Here is a 27,659-nt window from a genome sequence, read left to right as displayed (position 1 = left end):
GTACTTAACTGAGCGTCTAAGTAGGCACACTGTTTACTGAAGATTGTTTAGGTTACTTTAAAAAGTTGCTGTCAAGGACACTCATATTACTGTTTTTAAAATGTCATTTTAATTATCTTGAATATTTTAATTGTTATGAGGCTTCTCTGACATATAAAAACACCTGGACATATCACTGTTTCTAGGGACAGTTTACACATAGTAATATTCCAAAAAGGAGCTATCAGTTTCCACGATGACTTGGGTGGCAGATGGGGAGATGAGGACAGCAAGAATGGAACATGGCCCTGCTCTCACTGTTGCCCAAGTTACACGTTCCTCAGTTCATAGTTTTGGTCAGATTTTTCCTCCAAGCCTTTTAAAAAATCTTGACAGTGATAGACATTGGTATATTGTTTCCTTTAAAACATATCAAAAGACCAGATAACTTCCTTTTGGGGAATTCCCATTCTGGAAAAACTTACATGAAGTATATATAACCTCATCCAATTTTAGATATAATACATACCTTATTTCATTTTTTGTACTTTTACACGGGTAAATGGTTTCCTTTTATATGGAATGCTTTATTCCCCTGGTCATAAGGAAACTCACAAACCTTAATCTTAGGATTGTTTTTGCTCACAGTGTCCTTGTTAATTAAAGTAACCAGAGGTATGAATGGGTAAGGTGTGCTACTCTTTCTGCAGTATGCATACTATAAAGTGTGTTAGAAGGTAGTCTGAACTTTCTATGCAGTTGGAGAAGCTTCATCTATGTTCTGGGCTGCACTACTTTTCTTCTAGAGTTGGGAATAAACTCTACAGAGAATTCTGCATTTTTGTGACTACCATGAATATTCACTTTCTATGATGTTCAAATAACATCTTACCAGAAAATTTTGAGGATACTATTTATATCTGTGGAGGCTGTTTAAGTAAGCTGAGGGGAGGTCAGGATGAAGTTTAATGCTTCTTTGTGTTTTTGTGCATGCCAGATGTTTTATATAAAAAAATTACTAAGCAAATGTTTAACCTGTTTATTTATTGCTTACATTAGTGTTTTAACTGTGTGGTGTATTATCAAGCATTTTCCTTGGTATTTATGTACTTACTTGAATATATTCCAATTAGAGATTTAATTGCCATTAAAGTGGTAATAGGATAAAGATAAGTTTTACAATAATAATTTTTTTTTAAAAAAAACCACATAGCCCTTTAGGAAGGTTTAAATGCCATTGGAATATAAAGCAAGAAATATATGCTTGTCAAATATACAGTATAAATAAATAATTTAGATGAAAATGGTTGATACATTTAACAAAGACTCTACCAAATAATGAAGGGCTAAAGAGTGGTTGTTAGATTTTATGTACTTCATTGTATATTGTAAGTAATTGCTATCCATAAAAATTCTATGGCTTCTATATAAGAAAAAGAGACATTTTGACAGGCAACACTAGGATGCAGTGACAGCAAGCACAAATCCCTGGCAACTGTCATTATCCTGCTGTTGAATTCACATCTAAACTCTGTGATAAGTTAGACCTGCATATTTGTTATTGAGCCATGGTCTGTCAAAGTAGCCACACTTCTCACTTATGAATAGAATTATTAGCCACATGCAGATTTACTCTATAGAAATCTAAATTTGCCAAGGATGCTTTGTGTTCCAAAGGGCACAGGAGAAAAAAAAACTCCCTGTCATTTTATGCTTATGCTAAAATTTCTCCTGAAATGTTTTTGACCAAATGAAAATTGAATTTTTAGTAAATAACAGATTGATTTATGTTTTATCCTCTAATTCAATATTAGTAAAACTTTTAATAAAACTAAAACTAAAGAAAGTATAATTCAGATGATTACCTGTGTGCTACATTAAATTTGCATTATATTTAATGTACTTTCCTTTATGAAGGTAGGTAGTAGAAATAAATCAAAGGGTATAATTATAGAATATTCAGTTGAAAGTGACTTTAAAAATGAGAAAGCTTTTATTATCTCACTGAAGAACTTCATGGAGTAACTATAGTGTTAACTTTAGTGGCTCAGTGGTGTTATAAAAAAAGACTAGCTCTTCACACCTTCCCCTGCAATCCTCAGAACACTGGCCAATTCTTTTTGCTTGGCCCCTCCTGCTTGCCAGATAGATCAACACATGTTCACTCAACAGTATCTGAAAAAAACAAGAGAGTCGTTTGGATGACCAAAACCCACCAAACAAAAGGAATTTTCCCAGAAGGCTTCTCATGTCTGTTGGCTAAAAATATAGAAAAGCAGAATATTTGATCTGCTAGGGACAAGGAAAATAGAATTTCCTCGCTGGCCTTAGACAACTGGGCATTTGCACACTGAGGCTGATCGGAGACCACCTTCCATGAGCACACAAGGAGGCTGAGTTCCCCAGTGTGACTGAAGCTTTGTATCTAAGCAAAATAGAAGCGATAATGGTTCTGATGGGATTTCTGGCTTAAGCTGTTCAATATTTTGTGTTTTAAATTACTTTTGTAAGTTGCATTATGTGATACATTTTTTACACAGTGCCATAGTTGGCAAAAATTTCTGCACACAAGTCACTGCTTAAAAGATATAAAAACAGAGTTTTTTGCTCTTCTATGGGTAGAGAGAAATCACCTCAAATCATATAACAAGCAAATATAGCCGTATACAAATTCTTGCACTCCACCCCATTTCCCTCAGCATCCAAGATCAACCCCAGAACTTTAAACTTACTAGTCAAGTGCTTTACTCTGAGTTGTATCCCTAACCAGTTTTTTTTTTTTTTTACAATAAAGGTTATTTCTTTCTCATTTTTTATTTTATTTTATATTTTTTACATATTTTTCACCCATCAGCGCTGCCTATGTGCACAAGGGTGTAGGAAATCCACTGGGCCATGGGCAACCTGCCAGTAGCCACCTGCCTAAGAGCAGAGTGATTCTGCTTCCCTCCAAAGGCTCAGAGCATGCCATGGGTGAGTGGGTGGGAGGAGTGCAGTGAATCACAGTCTTCTGGATATTGCACACATGAGCTCATACTAGCTCTGGTTACCAACACAAGACCTGTACAAGATCAAGTCTGTTAAATTCTAACCCTTGGGACTAGAGCAATGGCTCAACAGTTAGGAACGTATATACTCTTCCAGGGGATCTGAATTGAGTTTCCAGCACCCAGGCCAGGCAGTTTAGAGCCCCATGTGAAGGAGTTAGGTGTCACATCCCTTTATGAAGCCCTTTTAATGCACCTAATCCATGACTTTCTTCTTGCAGTAACCAGGGCATTTAATTTACAGTTAATAACAATTAGCAACTGTAAATTTATGTGTGTGAATATGAATTTAAACATTTTGGTCATCTAATTCATAATTATTTTAATGCAAATGGCTGTAGAAAATAAGTCCCCAATTCAGGTTAACACTTAGCACTTTTGAAGGAAGTACAATTATGATTATAGATTACCTGGAAGAATGTGATCTTCAGATTCTAGCTATAAAAGGTCCTGCTCTGCAATGACAGCTGAGGGATTTAGAGGATGGCATGGAAGTACTTGTGTTCTCAACTGTAACTGTGAGTTTGAAAAATATGATTTTTGTTAGTTTTTCATAGAACTGTTATAATAAGCCAATAAGGCTTTCTAATGTTATTAAAACAGAGACAATGAGAAGAAAAACCATTTTTACCAACTACCCTTTCTCTGCCTTCAGATATAAATCTTTAGGGAAAATCAAGTAATAAATAAATTTACCATTGACCCACTTATTTAAATGTGATTGTGTTTTATCACTTACCAAGTCATATAATTTTCTGTCTTTACAATACTAGAATCATAATTAGATGAGAATAATTTTATATTCCCCCAAAGATGCAGTGTTGAGTTGGCTAATCTTGGTCATCAACTTGACTTCATCTGTAATTAACTAAAACCCAAATGTAGGGGCACACATTGAGTGAATTTTTCTTAATTAAATCATTTGAAGTGGGAAGACCCCCCATAAATCTAGATCATTAAGGTGGGAAGTTCCAGCTTTGATCCAGAACTTTTGAAGTGGGAAGATCTACCTTTAATCTGGGCCATACTTTCTGATGGCAGCCTATATAAAGAATATGAAAAAAGGAAGCTTGTTCTCTCTTTACCTGCTTGCCCATACTATCACTACCAAGTTCATTCCTCCACTGGCATTAGGGCCTACTTCTTGAGAATTCTGGCATATACTGAAGACCAGTTGCAACATCCAGCCTTGTGGACTGAACAACTCTAGATTCTTAGAACTTCCATTGGTAGACAGCCATTGTTGGACGAGTTGGAACACAGCCATTCTAATAAATCTCACATATTATATAATATGTTATATATATATATATAATCATATATACACATGTGATATATATATATATATAATATATATATATATATATATATATATATATATATCTTGACTAACACTAGTGTCATCCCAGAAGAAAAGAAAGACCAACTTGGTAGATGTTTGAGTAGTTCCAGTTACAGGTGTGTGAGACCTGTGTGAAACCATAGCATCTTCTATGCCTCATCCTCCCACTGCTGGGTGTTCTCAAGTATGCCAAAGCTTGTTCAATCTGATTAAACCGGCAAACCCTACCCACCACTGAGACTTGCTGTTTCCGTATCATCCCAGGTCATATGGCCCTGTGTCAACACATTCCTGTTCTTCTTAATGCCACTCACACACCTTGAATACTGGGGTATGGGTGCCCACCTGTCCCAGTTTCTCTGAGACATGTGACTTTCAACCCCAGAACTCCAGAAGTTCTGGGTAATCTTGGATGAGTAAGTCATCCCAGCTCAATCAGCTTCTTTTTTTTTTTTAAATGTTTTTGTGTATGGGTGTTCTGTGTGCATGTGTGTCTGTGCACCTTGTGCATGCATGTTGTCTGCAGAGGCCAGAAGAGGGCATCTCCTGGAACTGAATCGCAGATGGTTGTAAGCAGCCATATTGGTGCAGGTCCTGTAGAAGAGCAGCCATTACTCAACTGCTGAACCATTTTTTGCAGTTCCTATCAACCCTATTCTCACTTGTGCTAAGTCAGCTCTCTTAAATTACTTTTGCTCATTTAAATATACATCCATATATTCACTTAAAATATATTCGCTACTAACTGATAGTTTGCAAGTCCTATGCCTGTAGGGACCATATCTCTTTAACTATTTCCTAGTACTTAGATCACTCGTGTTTAATAAAGTAAATCATAAAATTATAAATTCTCATTATTTTAAAGCATTATTCAAATTTCTTTAGTTTAACTAAATAAAATAATAAATCTCAGTGGTAGGGCAGGCTTGAGTGCAAGTTTCTACCCTGTCTTTGCTGATGACATATGTTTACTTACCCTTTCTGATTTTCATCTTAAGTGTAAAGGCAAGTTGCAAATACTGCCTTCCCTCCAGGAATATTACAAGTCTCAAAATCCTGAGCGAGGAACACTTTTGTCTAACTGATATTGCATGGTAGATTTTTAATAAGTTATTACAATGGATTCATTGTACTCTTCCATGTGCTGTGTCTTTTAGGGAGTTTATGTCAAACCAGGAAAAAGCTGTTATTAAAACGGTTGTTTGCAGCTTCAGTTTGGCCCCAACAGACTTTTGCATTCAGCGGCTGTATCAAAAGGGTCAGGCCTTCATGATTGTTCTACACATCAAACAGCATCAGATCACAGTCAGGAGGAACCATCAAACCCAGATAGCTGCAAATCCAAGAGTAAAAACAATTCTTGTTTTATGTCGGCATCCAAGAGAAACAGACCTGTCAGTGTGCCAGTGGGTCAGCCGAGGTAATCAAAGCTGTTTGCTCTTCTTTTCAACCAACTGTTGAAGCTCTTTTATTTGAGCAGAATTTATAGTGATTCCGTTGACTATTTCAGACATTAACACATAGCATATCGTTTGGGTTTGAGTTCTGTTTTCTGTTATTAGATTTTTACTTTGAAAACACTGGGGTCAGAGTGTTGCTAATTACATTTTAGAAAACATGAGATGCACTCCAACCTGGGTCATCAAAAACTGAAAAGAATGCTGGAGGCAGAGTGTTTGCTTAGAAGACATTTATTTGAAATAGAAATGTTTGCTTTTGGTATTTAACCAATACTTTGGAACAGAATCAAACAGAAATGTAGTTATAAAATCATCTGGTACATACATTTTTAGAGTATTGCAAACTGTTAACCTAAGAGGTAATGGGCAGAAGAAAATGTGGCGAAGGTGAAAAGTAAGGCACTGAGATTTCCATTGCGTTTAGGTTTTTGAATATACAGTTTATTGTAGTTTTAACTTAATTTACTTCAAGTTTTTATTTTAAAATATTGACTTTACTAGCCTTGTAAATGAAAATGATTAGAGAGAATTCTGAATGAAATATTTTTTGGCAGTTTACCATGTCCTTTTGAAAAAAATAAAAACTGGTATTGAATGAAGATAAAAACCTGAAAATCTCAACTCTTACTACCCCCCAACTTGAAATTATAAAAATATAGGCAATAAGGTTAACTTTTGAATTCAAGTTTTCATCATAATATCCCTTTATTAATTTCTTATATCCTTTAAAAATGAAAGAACTTTCTTTCATAATTGTAAACACTTGTGGAAAAATCTTAGCCATTTAATATTCTGTGATATTAAGCCCCTACTATTGTTTTGGCTGTCAAAACATGGCAGATGTCTGACTGGCTCTAATTCTTCATGTACATAATCTAAAACAAGAATGCTTTGGGGTTTTATTAGTAAATGGCCAGAATGATTCCTTCTGAGAGAGGAACAGTTTTGGCAAACATCCTATTGTGTGTTTGGATACTTAAACAGTGCTGATCTCATTGTATCAAAAGTTTTGCTGTGGGATCTTATTTGTAGTAACAAGTTTAAGTGCTTATATTAGAGAATTGTGAGATAGCATTTTTTTTAAGTTTTAAGTGATTAATATCATGCACCAAGTTTTGTGGTTTTTTTTTCTTTTAGAGCATCAGAGTCCTCTCTAAATCTGAAGTCACCCCACAATTGCCAAGTGGGATATAAATTTCAACGAAGAGTCATTAGAGTGACGGCTTACAAAAATGGATCTGGAACAACCTTCGCCAAAATTACTGCACCAACCATCGCCTTGGTAACTAGTACCCCAACATTTTCAGTTCTTTATCTCTTATTCTCTTTGTAATACAAACAAATAAGAAAAACAATTATTGTGTTAAAATCTTGTATAAATCTGAACCTGTACATTGCTTATACAGTCACAGGAATTTTACTACTTTTCTACATTAAAGTAAATACAACTCTGTGGTTAGTAATTAAGCAGATTAATTAAACAAATACAATGGCTATGCATTTTGGAGAATTGTTAAAACACAGAATGTTTATAAATAAAACTAGACAATAATGAGATATTTTTACCATTTGATTTGTTTTTTGTTCCCACATTTTCAAGTGCTGGAAACAGTCACAGCATTGATTGAGGTCCTGAACCTGACACGTGACTCCGTTGGCCTTCTATTTTTGTTCTGTGGGAATGTGCTGCTTTCTTTATATATCACTATGTCCTACCTGTTACTTTCTCCTAGTTGCTGGAAGCGTGCACACACAAGCTGAATCTGAACATGGCCGCACGACGAGTGTTCTTGGCAGACGGCTCAGAAGCCTTCAAACCTGAAGATATACCCCATGAAGCCAATGTTTATATTTCAACAGGAGAGCCCTTTTTAGATCCATTCAAAAAACTTAAAGGTAAAAAAGAAAAAGAAATACCACACTCCCCCACAATAAATTGCTTAAGGAATGCAATTAAAAAATGATTTTCTTCCTGTCTTTTTTGCATGGTTTAACAAAACTAATGTTTACGCATTTACAGCTCAGTAAGAGGATAATGTGCTTAATGAAAGAAAAATCCACTGACAGCCACGTTTATTGCCCTTCATTAGCATTGGTGCTTAATTTAATATAGATCTGAATAGACATTAGGGAGCCTGCAGGAGGTTAAATGGTGAAAATATAATAAATTAAATCAGAGATTATTGAATTTACTGTTTAGTTTCTGTGACACTCAGCAGACATAATTCATTAGATGTATGCTCTCAGAAAATAGTTCAGAGTTTCCAGGATCATCTTTTCATTTACACTCTTGGTCTTTTTTTTCAGATTGCATTAACATAATTAAGAAATTGAGGCAACTAACGAACAAATAATTCTATGTACATGTGATTCTCCCAGTAACATTACTCAGAAAATGCTATAGCTCAATCTTAATTTTTTAACTTTTAAATATTTATATTTATGTATTTATATATAGAATTTCAGACAGAGATTCTGCTCAGGGTTTTTTTCCCATGTCCTGATATTTAAGATTTTGGACATGTGAGGTTGTCTAAATTTTAATTTCTAAACTAAAAAAGCCTCTTCTCAATGTGAAATAACACATTTAAAGAAAGAAAGGAAAGTAACAGAATTTTAAAACATTCTTCCAAGCATGTTGTACAGAGAGCTCATTATCCAGACTTCCACACAATGGTAGCTTTAGGTAATGTGAAAGACAGCCTTGCCATAAGAACCAGTGTGTCTGACTGCTGTGCCCCTGGTGCTTCTAATACTGCCTTGGAAGCAATTTCTCTGCCACTCCTGTAAAGTTGGTGGAGCAAAGGCAAGCCTAGGCAGTGACTGTATGAGCCAAAGGAAACTAATTCTAGAGATCATTACAGTGGAGACAATGGAAGACCCCATGCATTAATGTTACCATATGAGATGACACTAGAATTTTCATTATGTCCTTAACACTTGACATCAGAAAAGAAGCAGTTTCTTGAATTGGGACACTGTGGCACCTATAAAGGGAGCTGCTGGTATAGCACTCACTGCACCTCCCTGTGTGATAGCAGACTCACATGCTTTCAAATTTTGCTTTAACTTTAGACAGTGCCTCTCTCTTTTTATATCCATAGAAACATTTGCTTACACAAAACATTTTAATAGGCAAATATGTTTCTATAATTTTAAAAAACTCCATATATTTATACACAATCTCTTCACCAAAATCCTTGATTAGTTTTATAAGGATAGGAAATTCATGCTTTCTAGTGAACGATGGTATCACAAAAGAAATATATAGAGATCATCTGTAGGTAAACTAAGAGGAAAAAATCCTGGACATGTATGCACAAAATAATAATGTCACATTTTTAACTATTCTTGGTGGATGGCTTTTAAATATACAAGCTAATTTCTTTTCCCTCCCCACTTTATCTTTTTGAGAAGCCAAGTCCAGATCAACAACAACAAACTTCTCTGCTTTGTCTGCACATCTTTGGCTGTGTTTCATTGTGACATGCACTGCTGTTCTTTTAGCACCAAAATGTTGGCACACACTCCTGAAAATTTCACACCATCTCTTGCTGGATCAGCAAGCTTAACCCACCAAAATCTGGTGTTGTGCAATGGTTTTTGACTGATAATCAATCTTTATGCTGCTCGACAGTTGTTACTGGGACACGGAGCAGAGCAGGTGGCAGATGTGTCTTGTCTTTTGAGAGAAGGAATTGTAGGTGAGCTTGGACACAGACTAGCACATCACATGCCCATTAAAAAGATGTAGGATAAGTATAATGGGAGAAAGCCACCATCTAATTATACTCCCAGATAAGCTTAAACACTTTCAAAATGTTGAGAACATAAATGTAAATATATGTTTGTACACACACACACACACACACACACACACACACACACACACACACACACACACACACACACAGAGTTATAGGTATATAAACCATGTATGGATGACTTTGAAGACAGAAGACAAGCTTAGCACAAGGAGGTGCAAAGCACTGCTGAGGACAAGCAGGAAAACTACTGGTCAGCATCAGTGACACAGCCGTCTCATTTGCATGTGTGTTTTAGAGACAGTCAGCACAGAGGCACCACAGTCAGTAACGTGACAGTATTTTAACTGAATTTCATTCTCCCAGCAGCTTATAGGAGATTTCTATGTGCTTGCAAATAACCAGCTAGATCAGAGGAGATAAAAGTAAGGACTAATGGTTATCTAGCTGCTTTTTCTGTTTCTAATTGTTCTCTCATCTCTGTTTTAAATTCAGTTTACCTCAATTCAATAAAATCTAAGGCAATACACATTTTTATTGTGTGGCTACTATGTATTTAGCCCTGGCATCGGGATAGAGGTCCAGGACTTTGCAGAGCTTTACAAGGTCTGTAAGTCATAATATGAATACTTAGTAGTAGAAACACAATTCAGTAGTATATATATCAAATGGATTCTCCCAGGAACAAATTTATTATTTTATTTCTCCCACAAGAAGATCAAATCAGTCAGCATACTATTTTGGCAATTATATTTTCATATTTTATTGGTTTTCTTACTTAAGCTTCAGAAAATCAGTATATATAGTGTAAATTGCCTCTTCTGGAGAGTAACCCCAAATTTACTAAGGAAAAAGCCCTCAACACTGTTCATTGTCCCTTTGAGTATCATTGTTGACAGCCAGTGTTACTGCCTCTAAAGGACTAAGAGCTGTCCACACACCTCAGAATACAGAGGGGTCATTTACAGGTCAGGCCAAGGTCGAGACTGACTGGAAGCATCACCAGTTAAAATGTAGAACTAGATTACTTCTTGTATTTTGAATTGAATACCTAATTAGAAAGGTTAGGGTGGGGGATTTAAAAAAGAAAATATGGAAATAATCAGAAAATAGAAATGTTTTATATGAAGACTATTCATGAAGATGTCTTACTAGCTCTTATAATTCATCATGGGGCGATTCTGACATTTATTAATGATCATGTCAGAAAGAGGCCTTTGACCAAACTCTCAGATTCATGGTTATATTGTTTAGATTTTGTTCAGCTTTCCATAGCCTCTGCTTGGTGTCAGTAAAGAGAAAATCTCCTGGATCCACTCCATGGGGATTTTTAAGAGTTCAGCTAAAGATACAGGCCATGCCCTAGCATGACTTATGTATTATAAAGAGGATGGGACCAAGTTTTATTGTATGGAATCTGATTTTTTTTTTAAAAGCGTTTGTGGTCCTGTGTTTTCACCTCTTTACATATGCTGCTCTGCTATTTGGCTCTCATTTATAGCAATTCCTTTCTATCTTGAGCTTTGTTAAGGAGACTGAAGGTTGAGTATTATGGGTAAGACTGCTCATCCTTTACATGCTGTAAGATGTAGTCACAGGGGAAAATATCCATGAAAGGAGTTCTCGATACCATACCTAAGATCTATATTTAAACCTGGATTTTCTGCTAGCTGCCATGTGATCTACCAAATGAAATAATTTGCTGTGACAGCTTGTGATTGACAAGAATATGTGTGAGCACATTTAAAACAGGCCAGCTTTTCATGTAGAAGTAAATGTCAGTGAAATGATGGATTCTCATCATTTTAATTATTGATGATTTGGAAATATTTCAATTCCATGACACACAGGACACATTATAAATAGCAGCATAACACTTTTTTCTCATATCTGCGTCAATAATGAAATGTTCTGTCATATTTTGTTTTTCAAAAAATGCATTAGTTTAATGAACCTGGAATCATGCATTATTGTTTCATTATATGTCTAGTGAGTTTGACTTCAATGGCTGCTTTATTCTGCCAATGCTAACTCTAGGCTTTGTGACATGTACCTATAGGGCTACCATGCCTTAATTCATAGTTAGGCTTAGTTTTCTCATGTTCTTTTTCATTGTTTTCTTTGAATAGTATATATGTACATATATATTAGATAAGATCATTTGTTTATCTCCCACTTAGCTGCATATACTCAAAAGTAGGAAAATGACATTATAGAAACATATTCTATTTTGATAACTGAATGTAAAACTATAGTCATATATTTCACACATTTTCCCATTTCAACTCTTAAAAAAATTAGTATAAATGAATGTGAGTTTGAAGTCACTTGCAAAAGACCAAAAAGTTCCTTTAGGTGATAGGAAAAACTGAAGCATATGTGTGTATGTATCTTTAGGACATGTGAATTTCAAATACAAAGTCATCGAGAAACATCCAAATTCTTAGTATTTTCATGAAATATTGAGCTGTGTGTTTATACATAAGTCGTACTTCTCTAATAAATAACTGCAAATCTATTACTATCCACACAATCTAAATGATGGTTTGCGTGTGCCAAGCACCCAGTTATGAACGGAGGACTAAGTATAATACACTCACTACTCTCACACCTGAGTTAATGCTACAACCATTATAACATATTATGTGTGGTTCCAGAATCCAACATTGTGTAAGTCTAATTGTTTCATTACTCATTGATATCTAAACCTTATTTAGCATAGTCAAGTGTATTGTTGAAATATAAATAATTTCTTAGATTATGAGTCCTCACTCAGTGTTTTTCTGAGAAAATTCCATAATATGCCTTTAAGATATAAATATGTTAACTTTAAAAATTTTCTCTTTCTCTTGGGTGTGTACGTGTGCATGTGTATGCAGAGAACAGAGGTAAATATCAAATGTCTTCCTTGGTCACTTGACACTTTGTTTTTTGACTCAAATCTCTCACTGAACTATTTGGCTAGACCTGCTGTTCCATGAGCCTGAAATATCCACTTTCAGTTTCTATTCCCCCAGTTCTGGGATCACAAGTGAGCCACCATGCCAGGTTCTTTGCATGGACACTGAGAATCAAACTCTTGTCCTTATCAAGCACTTTTTATCAAGTGCTTTATCAAGCCCTGGGCCATTTTCCCAACCCATGCTAACTTTTTCAAAATCCAGTAATTTCTGGGAATGGAGCCACACTTGAGCTCAAACATTTTAGAGAATGTTGTTCTGTCCTCTGCAAAGAACTCTGAGAAACATTAATTCTCACTAGGACAGTGACTCAGAAGACTTGTAAATATTGTCTTTATCACCTCAAATTTGCGTTGAAAAGCACAGACAGTAAGCTCAGATCCCCAAATATAGCTGAGAAAGATCAAAAGAAAAACTTTCTACCCCAAAACCCATTCGTCCCTGGGTAAGAAAGTACAAGTACTGGTATTAGCAAAAGGGAGTCTTTCCTTCATTCTGTACATTTTCAACAGATATTTACTGAGTCCCTACAAAGTTCCAGACATTGACCCAAGACTTGAAGATGTAGTGTGAGTAAGACAGTTGTCTCATGAAACATTGGTTACAATGAGGTAGAGCAGATAAAAAAATGAATAGCAAACTAAACATGATGCTTGGTGACAATGTAAGTACAATACAGGAAACAAAATTTAGTATAGTAATAAGAAATAGTGTCATGAAGACAACATAAGAAAATTCTAGAACAGACGCATTTTTCCAGAACCCTTTAAATCAAATTTGTTAAGACAGTTCTCTATCTGTGCCCCCTTTCTTACTTACCATGAAACTTAATTTATGAATTTGATAGCAACTTTTCCCAGGTGGTTTGCCTTTCCAACTGTTTACTTTGGAAGTTCCAGACGTCTAGGAGAGATGTGAGACACACACTACTGGTGTGTGGACTTGAAGTCACTTGATCTGCACAATTCTCACTCCTCATCTGCGGCTGTGGGTAAACCGGTCTAGTGCTGATTTGCAAATAGAGGGAATGATGCCTTAAAATCCCCAGATTTTTAAAATTATTTTCTAATGAAAACAAGTTGCTTGAAAAGCAAATGTCTATGAGTCCCTTGTAGGAAATAGAGACATAGAAAACAGGGGCTTGAGTATAGCATGTCATAAACATGACTAAGATTCCAGAGCTTCTCATTGGAACCTTGTGTCCACTTCTACTTTCCCAGAATAGTCGTCTGGCTAGGTTCAGGGAAGCAACAACAATAATTCCTTTATTCTTTCCTTATTGCTGCCAGGAAAGCAAATTACACCACAAACCTGGGCAAGTGCTTAATCTTTCTAAGCCTGAGTTTCCTCATCCACAAATTGAGCATAATGAAACAGACCTCACAACATGATTGTGAGAAGTAAATAAGATGAGGTGTGTGAAAACTTGACATGTGGAAGGTGTTGAAAATATGTTGGTCCCTGCATTTCAACTGTTTTCTGCCCTTTGCTTCATCTTTGGGTTAGCTTGTTTCTGCAAGCCTTTCATACCTGTCACAGGTACTTGATTTTACTACCAAGATATTTGCCATGTCTGAAATCTTGAAATAAATGCAACTGAGTTAAAATACACACCGCATAGTTGCACACATGCCATGATATTGGGGATATGGTTAGAAGCTTTGAATTCTCACTATCTGTGATGTAGGTGAGAAGCAAGGCCTTTTATAAAGAGACCCAATGGCCTTTATTCTGCTCTGCCCCGGGAGCTACATTTTAAGATGTGTTCCTGATCTTTACCTTTCAGCTACTGTAATTCATTTGAAGAAAGTTCATAAAAAAGTTCAGGGAAAGGACGTCAACATTTTGATTGGCACAGTCGATGAGATGTTTATGATTTTAATCAAATTTAAATTGAAGACATACTTCAAATGATGTGTCAGACTGGTGTTACTGAGTTAAAACCTAGTGACAACCACTGTCATTATTAGTTAAATATAGCCGTCATGCCTATAGCAATAAATGATGACACCTAAGAACATGCAGAAACAAAGCTCAAGGATTTTGAGAAGAGGGAGTGGCTAGAAACTTCAAGGAATGCAGGAATGTGACCTGGATATCATCTATTTACCAAACACAGAAGCAATTGTATTGTGGGCGGATGATGTAATTAAATGTAGCAGTATGTTTTCTTACTGTCAGAGCATTTCTATTTTATAAACTCATCTTGTACTCATCAAATGATTTGTTTGTTCATATTTAATTATCTGTATCTGCCTCACAGCCACAGCATCATGTGTTTTCAAGTTTATTATCTAACCAGGAAAGAATGAATTTTTGAAAATTAGTGAGATTTTTAGTAGTTTTTATGAATGGAGGCTCCAAGTTAGTTGCTGTTATTCTAATGATAGAAGAAGGCAGAATGGTTTTGCCTGGTACATGCAAAATGGAAAATTACAATGTGGGGACCACTTAGGGTAATTTCATTTTATGGCACATACCTTCATTTTTTAAATGGGGAATCAAACAAATACAGATAATACAAGAAGACTATAAAGTACCTATCTTTTTCATGATTTGATAAAGAATAAAGCCCATAACAATAGGCTGTAGATTGTTCAAAATGCAATGGAATCCATTCTTAGGTCACAGAATTATCGGAGTCTTTAAAAGAATAATTCTATGAACACTCACAGCTTCCTAGTCCCTGGCAGCTGAGATATGGCCCTTCCTTTGGCTAAGTTTTTCACAAGCTCATTTTAAGCCTTAAATCATCACTGGAGCCCAGTTACCTCTTCATTTTTTGCATGATTGTATCTTAACCCCCCTTTTCCCAGGAAGGAGGGTCTCAGGAATATAATAGCAACAAACCTGCAACCTTAATTCATCAAATTCACTCAAAAACGTATTTAAAGATTAATTCTTTTGTTGTGACAATACACTTGAAAATGCATGCATACTTGTGCTTAACAGGGTACTGGAAGCCATCAAGAGTTGCTAGAATTTCAGTGACAATGATAAAGAAGAAAGAGCCCCCTTTTGTTGGCAGTTGACTGTGTTGAGCAGAGACTCTGCTGATTCAAGAAGAGTCCAAGCTGGGAGTGATGGGGCAAGCCTGTAACACTAGCACTTAGGAACCTCAGGAGGATTGAGAAGATGAAGCCAGCCTGGGCTACATAGTGAGATCTTTCCTCTAAAGAAAAGAAAAAGAAAAGGAAAGAGAAAAGCAATGCTGCAGGAAGTGCTAAAGTTCTAGCTGCTGAAGCTCATGCTTGAGAAGATGTCTGATCTGGTGCTTCTCTGGAGTAGCTCATACATCTACATTGCATTCTTAATGTCCCCCTTTGACTTTTTCCATATTTATAATCATCAAACTGTAATTATTGATGAAAGGTTTGGTGTTCCACCCAGACCAAATTTGCCTAAGGCAGAGACTGCCATTGCCTTGTTCACTGGCATTTTTTGGCCCATGGCCTGGCCAGATGTCACAGATGTGCATTTATTGTTCAGTGGATGTGTAGGATGTGTAAAGGACCAAATGCATGAAACGTAGTGAGCCATTGAGGTGTCAGTAGAAAGGTAGAATACCTTCTCAGAGCAACCTGCTTGGCTGTACACAGTGAAAGGATCCTATTCAGGACACCTAGGCGCATGTGACACTTCTCATATTCCTCATAGTATGTTTTATTTGTTTTGAGACAAGGTTTCTCTGTGTAATAGCCTTAGTGATCCTGGAACTAGCTCTGTAGAATAGGCTGGCCTTGAACCCAGAGAGATCCAATTGCCTCTGCCTCCCAAGTGCTGGAATTAAAGGCATGTGCCATCACTACCCTGCTTCTCATAGTTTCTTAAGTAGTATAGGTGCTTTACAATTATTATTAGAAGTAAGAAACAGGAGATCTTGTCCATCTCCCCTTCTCTGATCACTGGGAAACCAGCATGGAACTGATCCAGACCCCATGAATGTGGGTGTCAGTGAGGAGGCCTCAGAAATATATGGGGTCTCTTGTAGTAGATGAGTACTTATCCCTAGCATAGGAATGGACTTTGGGAGCCTATTTCACATAGAGAGGTACTCCCTCAGCCTAGACACATGGGGGAGGGTCTAGGCCCTATCCCAAAGATATGACAGACTCTGAAGACCCCCATGGAAGGCCTCACTCTCCCTGGGGAGCAGAAATGGTATGGGATAGGTAGGGTCTTAGTGGGGGGCAGGGGAGGAGAGGGAACAGGGATTGAGATGTAAAACAATCTTGTTTCTAATTTAAATTTAAAAAATGAAAGAAAAAAGATTTAAAAAAAGATACATACACATAAAAAAACAACAACAGAAGATAATTTCCCTTGGGACAGCTACTGCTTAGTCCTGAGGGACCTGTGGTTACAGACTCACTCCTTTTGTAATTCCAACATAGGATAAGTGGTAGAGGGGGAGAGAATTATTAGTAGTGGGATTCTATTTCATTTAAAAATATTCGTATTTGTATTTTGTAGTGTGTGTGTGTGTATGAGAGAGAGAGAGAGAGAGAGAGAGAGAGAGAGAGAGAGAGAGAGAGAGATGTACAGGTGCCTTTGGATGATAGACCATCAGATTCTCTCAAACTGGAGTTACAGGTGGTTGTGTGTTGCCCAGTGTAAGTGCTAGGATCCAAACATGAGTCCCATTGACAAGCAGCAAGTGCTTTTAACCACTGAGCCATCTCTCCAGCCCTGGGATTCTAATTCTTAGAAAGGTACTCGAGAGTCTTTGTCCTAGGAACTGGGACTTTTGGGGTTTGAGGAAGTCAGTGAACAAAAGACATGTTCGGAAGTAAATTTGGCTAGAATTGAAGTTCTTGTTTTAATACTCAGCCTGGAGTGTTGCTTCACACACCTTAGAGACCCTCAGGTTTCTGTTAGTGCTCACACTGCCCACTCCTGCTGTCCAATACTGTCTTCTTCCTCAGTGGGGCTGAAGCTGAGTTGTCTTTTCTGAGCTCCTCAGACCTTCCAGGCTGCTTCCCTTTTTATTCTTGACTTTAGATGTAATCTTTTCACTGTTGCCATCAGCTTTCTGACCACATTTCTTGATTTGAAGTCATTTCTTCAGAGATATGATATAAACACATCACTTCATCTTTCTCAATAGAAGGTGTCCTGTTCTCATATAGGAGATTCTTGACCTACATTTTGAGACAGATTTCTAGAACTTTCCCTCCTCTGTCCCCAATAGCTGTTCCCTGTTGCCAAATGGATTTTCTGTAATGCAATGGAAGAATTTTTGAATAGTTCTGTCTGTTAAAAAATCTAGAAGGACCTGCTTTGAGTGATGTGGCGCTACTCAGAGCTTCACCTGAGGTGCCGGCCCAGTTACTTCATGCCACCTCTGTTCTCAGTCTTCTCAGCATGTCACATGACTCAGCCTTCACCCAACACTATTCTTTCCTCCTAGATTTTGCTTTTCTATTTTTTTCCTAATGAATGTACCCTTCAAAGCCAGCCTGACCTGTCTTTTGGAGGCCTTTGGCCACTGTGTTCTGTGAGGTGCCTCTACCCCATGTTCCCTCAGCTCCTGCATACGTCTGACCCAGCAACTGCCACACAACATGCTGTCTTCCTTTCTTCTCAGACCAAGAACTGTTTGCAGTTTTTCTGAGAACAGTGTCCACAACAGGGACTGCAGGGGAGATGGGCACTATATGCTTATTCAATAAATATTTGGGTACCTTATTATATAATGTAGAGGGCATAGGCCAGCGTCATATGCCTTCCTCAATCATTATTTCGCTTTCCTGTTTTTAGACAGGATCTCTCACTGTATTTGTAGCTCACCAGTTGTCTACACTGGATAGTCAGCAAGCTCCAGGGATCCTTCTGTTTTTTCTCTCTCCCCTGGTGACATTTAAGTGTGAGATACTGTCCCACAATTATTCTGTGGGTGTTGGAAATCTAAACATAGGTCCTTAAGCTTTTGGGCAATCATTTCACCAACAGATCCACTTCCCCAGCCCCCAAGTCAATAATGTTTAAAGTTTATTTCAGCCCCCGGTTGATTTTGTAATTCTGAAGCCAATGCATAGTGTATGTGGAGCCTCTGGACATTTTGCCTCAGCTTTTCTGGGTTATCCTTCATGATACATCAAGGAAACTACAGCAATGAAACAGTCATCAGGAATATAACATACAAAGAAAACATCCATCAAGTGAAAAAAATATTGCTTAATATCAACCCAATAACTTCTGGAGTACTAGGCATTCTCTGGTTCTAACATTTGCTGAGTATTTCACAAGTATTTGTTGGGCATCACATAGTCCCATGCCCTGTGTCTGATGCTGGCTGCCCAGAAAGGAACATATTCTCATTTTGTTAAATACACACCAATCTCATTTTTCAAAATGTACCCAGAAACCAGCTCTCTAGCACTGCCCCTGCTAGCTCACCTAATGCAGCAGGCAGCAAGGAGGCTGGCCTGTTCTCCTGCTCTCATGTTCTTGGGGCAAGCTCATCCACACCTCCTCCAACAGGGCCAGCTGTATGGTGTCTCCTAGGTGAAGTTCAAGGCCCATTCTCCCAAGTGACACAGCTGGTACAGGGCAAGGTCAGTTCTCCTGCTCTCATGTTCCTGAGGCCAGCTCTCCCATCTGCCACAGGTGATGGGGGAAGGGAGTGGGTTCCCTCACCCATGCCACCACCACCACATGGCAGACCAGGTGGGGCTGGGTCAGCTTTCCCCCTCTGAGCTGCCCAGGCAAGGTGCAAGGCCTGCTCTCTTAAGTGCTGCAGCTGGTTAGGGGCAGGGCCAGCTTTCCCACTCTCATGGCTCCAGGGCCAGCTCTCCCATCTGCTGCAGCTGGCAAGGGGCAAGGGGAAAAAGCTCTGCATGACAAACAAATAGTGGGGCAAGCTCTCCCATGCTCATACCCTAGAGGCCTGCTCACCCATCCATACCTCTGCCAACATGGTCAGCCCTATTGTACTATCCAGGCAAAGTGCAGGGCTCGCTCTCCCCCATGTGCTACAGCTGGTGAGGAGCAGGGAAATCTGGCCATTTTAAATGAGAATTCCTTGTTACTTGAGGCACTTATGTACTGGAGGAAACACACAGTGTAACAGTTAGGGAAGGAGGCTGTGCAGTCACCCAGCCGAAACTTTTTTCTCAGATATATCTATTCTATACACTGGAGAGATCTACTTGTTTATTTCAGACGAGTCTTATTCTCTGCATCCACAAAAATCAAGGCAATGTCACCTACTTCCAGGTTGCTGTAAGCAAAATCAAATAAAGTCGCGCCCCTGCTGCCCCCCCCCCCCGCCAAAGTTCCAGAGCTACAGAGAGAGGCAAGGCTCAGATGCAGGTACAAAGAACCTGGCTTCAGATCCCACGCTCTGGACTTTTAGCTATGCTGCCTATTCAATAAAGCACCAACATGTTTTACCCACCTCAGTACTATTTTATTACAAATTAAACTTTCTTTAGTTCTATAAATTTTTGTGTATTTTGAGTGGGTTGTAGTGGCGTATGCCTATATCCTCAGAACTTAGGAGGCAGAGACAGAATAACACCAACGGAAACTTGGGTTTTCCCATGTTTATCAATCTCAACAGAAATTCAGAAAGTGGGAATACCTTAAGAATACATACATAACCGTGCAAGCACACACAAGCCCTTCACAGATTCAAATCAGACACAATGCCAGTGCTGAGAAGGGGAGGTAGCATAAAGTCTTGTCCCTAACCCAGAAGCTGCTTACAACTGCTACCTGCTGCGGAAGGAGTATTAGTTTTCTCCAAATGGCCCACTGTTCAGGAGTAATTGGTCAACTTAAAATAGACTCTACGTGTTTGTTTGTTTTATGTTTGTGTGGAGAGAGACAGAGAGACAGACAGAGAGAGAGAGAGAGAGAGAGAGACAGACAGACAGACAGACAGACATAAAGAGACAGACGTTTTTTAAAGTTTGTTTTAACTTTTATTTTCTTTGAGAGAAAGAAAAGGAACATGAAGTTGGGTGAGTAGGAAGGTGAGAAGGATCTTGGAGGACTTGGGGAAGGAAATAATAATATGATCAAAATGTATGAGAAATTTTTTAATAAAAATAAATATAAATCATAGCCGGGTGGTGGTGGTGCTCACTTTTAATCCCAGCACTCGGGAGGCAGAGGCAGGTGGATCTGTGTGAGTTCGAGACCAGCCTGGTCTAAAAGAGCTGGTTCCAGGACAGCCTCCAAAGCCACAAAGAAACCCTGTCTCAAAAACCTAAATATATATATATATATATATATATATATAATATATATATATAATTTTTAAGAATTTTTACAACTTTATTACAATCTAGGCTTGTTTTAGAAATCCAAAGGGAACCCCTGACAGAGTCTCTAAATCCAAATGCAGTCCTTCCTCTTTGGCCTTGCTGGGCTCTGTTTCTTGCCGCTGTTACAGTCTTTGTCTAGGCACACTGTCCTTGATTGTGGCTCAGCATTTCCTTGTACTTACATAACCAGTTTCTTGCAGTTCCCTCTACTCAGAAAGTTTTTGGAGTCTGGTTGGGCCCTGATGTAAGAATTTATTCTAGATCTGTAGGCAGTAGGAGATTCTAACATTTATAGAGTGACTTGGATGTGTTAGCCCAGTGTGTGGGCATGCATGTGCTTATGCTTCTGGAGGTCAGGGGTACCTTCCTCAATTGCTTCCCGCCTTATTTTTTGAAACAGTGTATCTCAGTTAACCTGAGACTGACTGGCCAGCACACCTCCAGGATCCTCCTGTCTCTTCCTCTCCAGCGCTAGGATTTTACACATGCATGTCACCCCTTTTTCATATTACATTAAAAAACATGGGTTTTTAATTTATTTTTTCTTTTTCGAGACAGGGTTTCTCTGTGCAACAGCCCTGGCTGTCCTGGAACTTACTCTGTAGACCAGGCTGGTCTCAAACTCACAGAGATCTGTTTGGCTAAAAACATGTTTTTAATTGAAATAGAATTACATTACTTTCCCCCTTCCTTTCCTTCTTCCAGTCCCTCTAAACTATCTTCCCTGGAATCCCTTCCATGTGTGCTGCTACTCTCACATTGGTAGCCATTTTTTCTTAGATTATTATCCTTACATACACATGTACATGTGTGCACAAATATATATGCATATATATTTATAAATATTTACATGTATATATATTTATAAATATTTACATATATATATAATATAATCTTCTGAGTCTGTTTTTTATGGTTAGTGTGTATATAGTTTTAATGCTGATCACTGAACTGGACAACCAATAAGGGGGATCATCCCTGGGAAAGGCTAATTCTCCTTCTCCCAGCAGTCCTTATTGCCTGTACTTCTTGGCATTGTTAAAGTCTTATTTATGCAGCCATTTCTGGTGAGACTGTTTCACTTAGTTTCTCTCCATGCCCCTCTCCTCTCAGCTCCAGGTAACTCTACCCATGCATATTCTCTTTCTGTGGATTTTCCTAAATTCTTAATATTTCATATAAATGGAATCGAATGTAACTTCTTTCACTTAGTGCAATGTTTTTGAGGTTTATCCTCATTGTAGCATATATCAGCATTTCATTCGTTTCTGTTTGGACACTATTCCATCATGTATGTTCTATAGTTTATCCATTTGTCCATTGATAGGCATTTGGTTCCCACCTTTCAGCTGTCAATCGTGCTGCTATGGTCATAATGCACAGGTATGAAAGCGCCATTTCTGAGTAAAAGGAGTCCCATTTCCTTCATGGTGAGTGCTAGCAGATACCTAATAAATTACGTGTTCTTAGCTGTCTATAAATAGAGCTATTTCTCTCATTAGTACAAATAAGAACAGATGGAAGCATCAATGTGTTTCTGTATAATGTGTAATTTAAAAATAAGATCTAAGGCAAATTGAATGCATGAGTAAGGTAAACACCTTAGGTAAAAAATATTTATTTATGAAATGAAACCTCTTAAAAAGAGAGGAAGACTGACAGCAGCTTAGTACGTAATGTGCTACTTTGCCGTTTTCACCCATATAGTTTTTGAAGCCTAACATAGTAATTTAGCTGCATTCCCATTCATGTTGGTGGGAGTTTGAAACTGAAATCCCCTTTGCACACGTCTTTGAAAATGTCTAGGTCAAAGTAAACTGTTAATGAAAAGCTGTTCTTCACTTTCAGTGAAGTAGTTCAGAAAGCACCTCCCTGCTCCTCACAGAAGTGCGGGGGTGGGGGGGGTGGGGGGGGAGGTCACTGATTAGAGGTCGTCAGCTCTAAAGCAACAGCAAAAGGAAATGTATTAGAGAAGAAGCGGGTGTCCCCAAAGGAAAGAACACAAGAGTTCAAGTCTCACGTTGTTTTGCAGTAGCAAAGGACACTGGACCCTTTCAGTGGACCCCTGAAGCCAGGTGCACGTGATCAGGGATAGAGGCATGCTAAGGTGAATTTTAATTAGGAGTAAATTGTGGTATTACTCTTTCATAGCCTGAACATCTGTTCCCTTCAGAAATGATGATTTATGCAGGCGATCAGAGCAGACAGCTTGCTACAGCTTATGTCATGGCTAGTGGGAAGCTGGAGAAGCTTGAGGTAGCATTTCAGAAAACCAGCATCTAAATGGAGACTGGCCAGTGTGTATGACATAGGAAATAGGGAGAAGGGAAGCATGTGTCCATCTTTAAATTCTGATGCCAAATACTGACTTGAATTTAAAAAAAAAAAAAAAACTGTCTTCTAGACCATCTGCTGTTAACGAAGAAAGTGACTTGGACAATGCATGGGTTGATGCTTCCCACTGATGTCAAAAGACAGAAAACTAAGCCGGCACTTTCCCGAAGGATGAAGACACTTGCTCAGAAGACTGCAGTACGAATTCTAGTCTTTAAGAATGGCATGGGGCAGGATGGGCATGAGATTACAGTGGGAAAGGAAACAATGAGGAAGGTAACTTCTAAAATTAAAATACGAATCAAATTTAAAGTTGATGACTTTCAAAGCATATTGATTTTAAATAACCATGTCAAACATTAAACTGAAATATTAAGAGGGCTTTACATATTAACTGAAGTATCCAAACAGTTAGGAGTGTGTTAGGAGCATTGACAACATGAATTATCTTAACAAAATAATGGTATTTACTTGGTTGACTTAGTTGGCCATTTATTACTTATATTTATGCTAGGAGGAAGTTTCTAGTTGGTTCAATGTTCTATAAGATATTCATATTGAAATTAATCTAACATAGCTTCAAATATCAAACTGCCTCTTTTCATTTAGCATAAAACCTAAAAGTACTGTGTATTCCTTGAAAGTATAAATAAAGTCTGAAATAACTGAAATTATTTGTAAAATAGCTATATAAATTTAAGAAATAAATTTGGATAGACCAGGGAAAATTATGTAATAATCAAACAAACTTAAAAACAATAGTGTTTGGACTTGTTATGTGAAAGCATGTCTTTTAGAAGTTTTTTGTTCTTTCTGAGTCAGTTTTTTAAAGGGGTTTTATCTCTCTCTCTCTCTCTCTCTCTCTCTCTCTCTCTCTCTCTCTCTCTGTGTGTGTGTGTGTGTGTGTGTGTGTGTGTGTGTGTGTGTGTGTGTGTGCATGTGTGTGCAGGTGCCTGTGGAGGCCAGAGGTATTGACTAGCCAGAGCTAGAGTTACAGACCATTTTGAGTGGCCTGATATGGGAGTTGGGGTCCAAACTCAGTGCTCTATCCCAGCATTCGAAACAAGCATCACATTTAGATTTACATTTTCTGGCTTTACTGCCCGTTGATTATGAGACCTCAGATTATTGCCTATCATTGGGCCTCAGTTCATCACCCAAAAAGGGGAAAACAGTATCTCTCCCTTCACGGAGTTGCTACAAAGAATCACTGTCACGTATTGCATGGAGTATGATGCCTTACATCCAGAAAGGTCCCAATGAATGTTTCTTGTTAAGACTCATAAATATGCTTTGCAGTGGTGGCGCACACCTTTGATCCTAGCACTGTGGAGGCAGAGGCAGGTGGATCTCTGTGAGTTTGAGGCCAGTCTTGTCTACAGAGTGAGTTCCTAGACAGCCAGGACTGTTACACAGAGAAACCCTGTCTCAAAAAAAACAAAACAAAACAAAACAAAACAAAAAAACAAAAAACAAAAAACAAAAAAAGACTCATAAATATAAATCTAATAGAAATGATTTTTATTTTTCTTATTATTAGAAAACCTTATTATGAACTCAACATAGGTGTCCATCTTAGGTATAGATACTTTCATTGTATGGAACTGTTTTTATTTGGAAATTGCTCAAAATAAATGAATAGTTAACTAGGTATTAGGAAGTTTTTTAATCATGATAATATTTTTTTCTACTTACTTTTATGGTTGTTTTGTAACCACAGTCACTAAAGAGTTTTATGTCAACTTGACAAAAGTTAGAGTCATTGGAGAGCAGGGAGCCTCCATTGAGAAAATGATCTGGCTGTTGGTAAGCTGGTAGGGAAATTTCTTAATTAAGTCATTCATGGGTGGAGGGTCCAGACCATTTTGAGTGTGGCCACCCCTGGGCTGGTAGTCTTGAGTTATATAAAAAAGCAGGCTGATCAAGCCATTGTCAATAAGCCAGTGAGCAGCATTCCTCCATGGCCTCTGCATCAGTTCCTTCCATGTTAGATTTCCTGTCCTGACTTCCTTTGGCAATAAACAGTGATGTGGAAGTGTAATCCGAATTTATTTCCTATCTTCCCCAAGTTGCTTTGGTAATGGTGTTCATCACAGCAATAGTAACACTAACTAGGACAAGCATCTACTGAGGACGTAGGAAGTGGGCTTTTCTTCTTTTACCTGCATATTGGATTATGAGTAAAAGAAGGCATATTAGTCAAAAATCAAATTATAATGTTTACTCTAACCTCTTCCCCCAGACATCTTTAAATGTTCTTGGGATGATAAAGGTACTTAAAATCTGTGGTCATCAGATGTCAAGTTAATGGAAAATAAAAGCTTCAGATTTTTAACTTTCTATGGTTAGCATCCTGGTGGGAAGTTTTATTCATTCCCAATTGTCTCTTGAATTAATTACCAAAGACATATTACTAAGTTGTGTGGAAATTGCACACAACAGTATCTCCTTTATGAGCAATGCTTTTTCCTCATCAATTAATAATTCTTTCCTATTTTCACTTGGTGTTATATAAACTTTATTGATGTCATGAAATTATACTTTTGAAGAAAACAATAAGAAATTAATGAAATGAATGAAACAACGCAGGAGATCCCTGATCCCCTCACTCCCATCTACAGAGGTTGTTCTGTGGCCTCTGTCTTGGGGTCTCGCATCACCTCCAACCTGTGGTGGTGGCCCTTTCCCTTCTCTATGTACATTCCTCTTTCCTGGTTTTCAAGCTTCCCTCTGTATTCATTACTCTCTTGTGCATACCCTTTTATATGAATGAAATTACAAGAGGCATTTTTTTTTTCAGAGCTTGAGAATTTTTCCCCCAAAACTTGCTGGTTATTCAGTCAGAGTGGGTATCATTTCAGTGTGAAAAGTGACATCTTTATCTCTTGAGCAATTTGTTGGATTATTCCTTTGGCAATATCCTTTTTCTTTACTCTTACTGTTCTGATTTTGTAGTTTCTACTTTCTAAATGTAAATCGTATGAAAAAAAAAAAACAGTTTTCCTGTCTGGGAGATTTAGTTTTATGATTTCTAATAATTTAGCTTTTACTTGGCAGTTTCATACATGTACACAATATATACTGACCACTCTCTCCCCTCCCCCCTCACCTTTCTACTGCCTCTACCCTCCCCCACATCTACAACTCTCTCATGTTTGTTTTGTGATCCACTGAGTTTCTGTAGTATCTTCTGAGTGAGTACACAACTAGAAATAATGATTTCTTACACTCCCAGAACCCATCAAAAGTTAACAGTTCAGCAGAGAGGAGTGCCCTATAAGCTCCTCCCCTCTCTATGACTAATTATTAACAGTTTCAGTCTCATGTGGTCCCAGCACAACTATTGAGTTTGTGATTGTAGTGATTAAGTGGACTCCAGAGGACAGCACTTCATAGACCTCGTCCCATTTTCAGGTCCTTATATATTTGCTACTCCCTTTTCTGCTATGTTCCCTAAGTCTTAGAGGGTATGCTGTAAATGTTTATTTAGGGCTGAACCTTAAACAATCATTTATTCTCAGCGTCTTGGGCAGATATGACTCTGCATTCATGATATTCACTGTAAAGAGAGGCTCCTCTGATTTAGGCTGAGGGTAGCTTTTATAAATGGGTATGAACATACATATTAAGAAGACAGTTTAATGCTATGTTATTGATTTAGTTGCCCTACTTGAGCCTATGACCTCACTAGGCATGGGTTATTAACTGGTGTTATAGTATCAGGCATGAATTCCTTGCCATGGTGTGAACCTCAAATCCAATTGGCGGGCAGTTGGTTATCCCTATAACAGTCATGCCATTTTTGCACAAGTGGGCACATTTTACCCACATGATGGCACAATAGATTCACTTCTAGATAAGACCAATGATGCCTTTTCTCCTCCAAAAACCTGCCTAGCATTCTGGAACTTCAAAAGCTAGACAGTAGAAAGGATTTTGTTTCTTTTCCAGATTGCTTCCTCTGCATCTTGTAACAGAGATGTGAGACATCTTCTTCAATGTGGTCTTATCCTCTACTTCTAGTGGACAACTTAGAGAACTGACAAGAGCCTATATTGTTTGGGGGAGGTTCTGATGCTTCCCTGAGAACCTCTGTAGAAGAATCCACACAGGGAACTGGGAACTTCATTTAGTTGGCCACTGCTTCTATGGACAGCATTAACTACCATGCAGGATGACTTCCTTCAGTCTCTTATTTATTTATTTATTTATTTATTTATTTTGGTTCAAAGATGGTATGTTACTATAAATCTTTCCGGCAAAAGCTGCCTGAGCCCCACCGCCACGTGTGAGCTTTATGCCAGCCGCCCGCCCGCCCGAGTTAGGCCCAAATGAATAAACAGAAACTTGTATTAGGTTCAAAGCAGCTTGGCCAATGACTAGGATTCTCATCTGTTAGCTCAGTCTCAATTATCATACATCTATATATTTTATAAGACTTATCTTATCGGACGCCTTATTGGCATTCCTCCTTGCTGGTGGATCGCATCCTGCTGCTGC

At 38.0% G+C, this 27,659-nt stretch overlaps 1 protein-coding gene across 1 annotated transcript in view; it reads left to right on the top strand.

The window, feature by feature from the left end:
- The first annotated feature begins 235 nt into the window (after positions 1-235).
- The window catches only part of LOC118238488 (doublecortin domain-containing protein 1-like), a 176,162-nt gene continuing 148,738 nt past the window's right edge, over positions 236-27,659 (top strand). Inside the window, 6 exon segments of the mRNA XM_035447056.1 lie at positions 236-387; positions 5,526-5,566; positions 5,569-5,788; positions 6,966-7,110; positions 7,562-7,724; positions 23,230-23,435. Of these exon segments, the coding sequence (XP_035302947.1) occupies positions 236-387; positions 5,526-5,566; positions 5,569-5,788; positions 6,966-7,110; positions 7,562-7,724; positions 23,230-23,435 (927 nt within the window).

The sequence above is a fragment of the Cricetulus griseus genome, chromosome 6 (assembly GCF_003668045.3).
Source record: "Cricetulus griseus strain 17A/GY chromosome 6, alternate assembly CriGri-PICRH-1.0, whole genome shotgun sequence".
Taxonomy (NCBI): domain Eukaryota; kingdom Metazoa; phylum Chordata; class Mammalia; order Rodentia; family Cricetidae; genus Cricetulus; species Cricetulus griseus.
The sequence above is the reverse complement of the archived record's forward strand: the minus strand, read 5'-3'. Positions and strand labels throughout refer to the sequence as shown.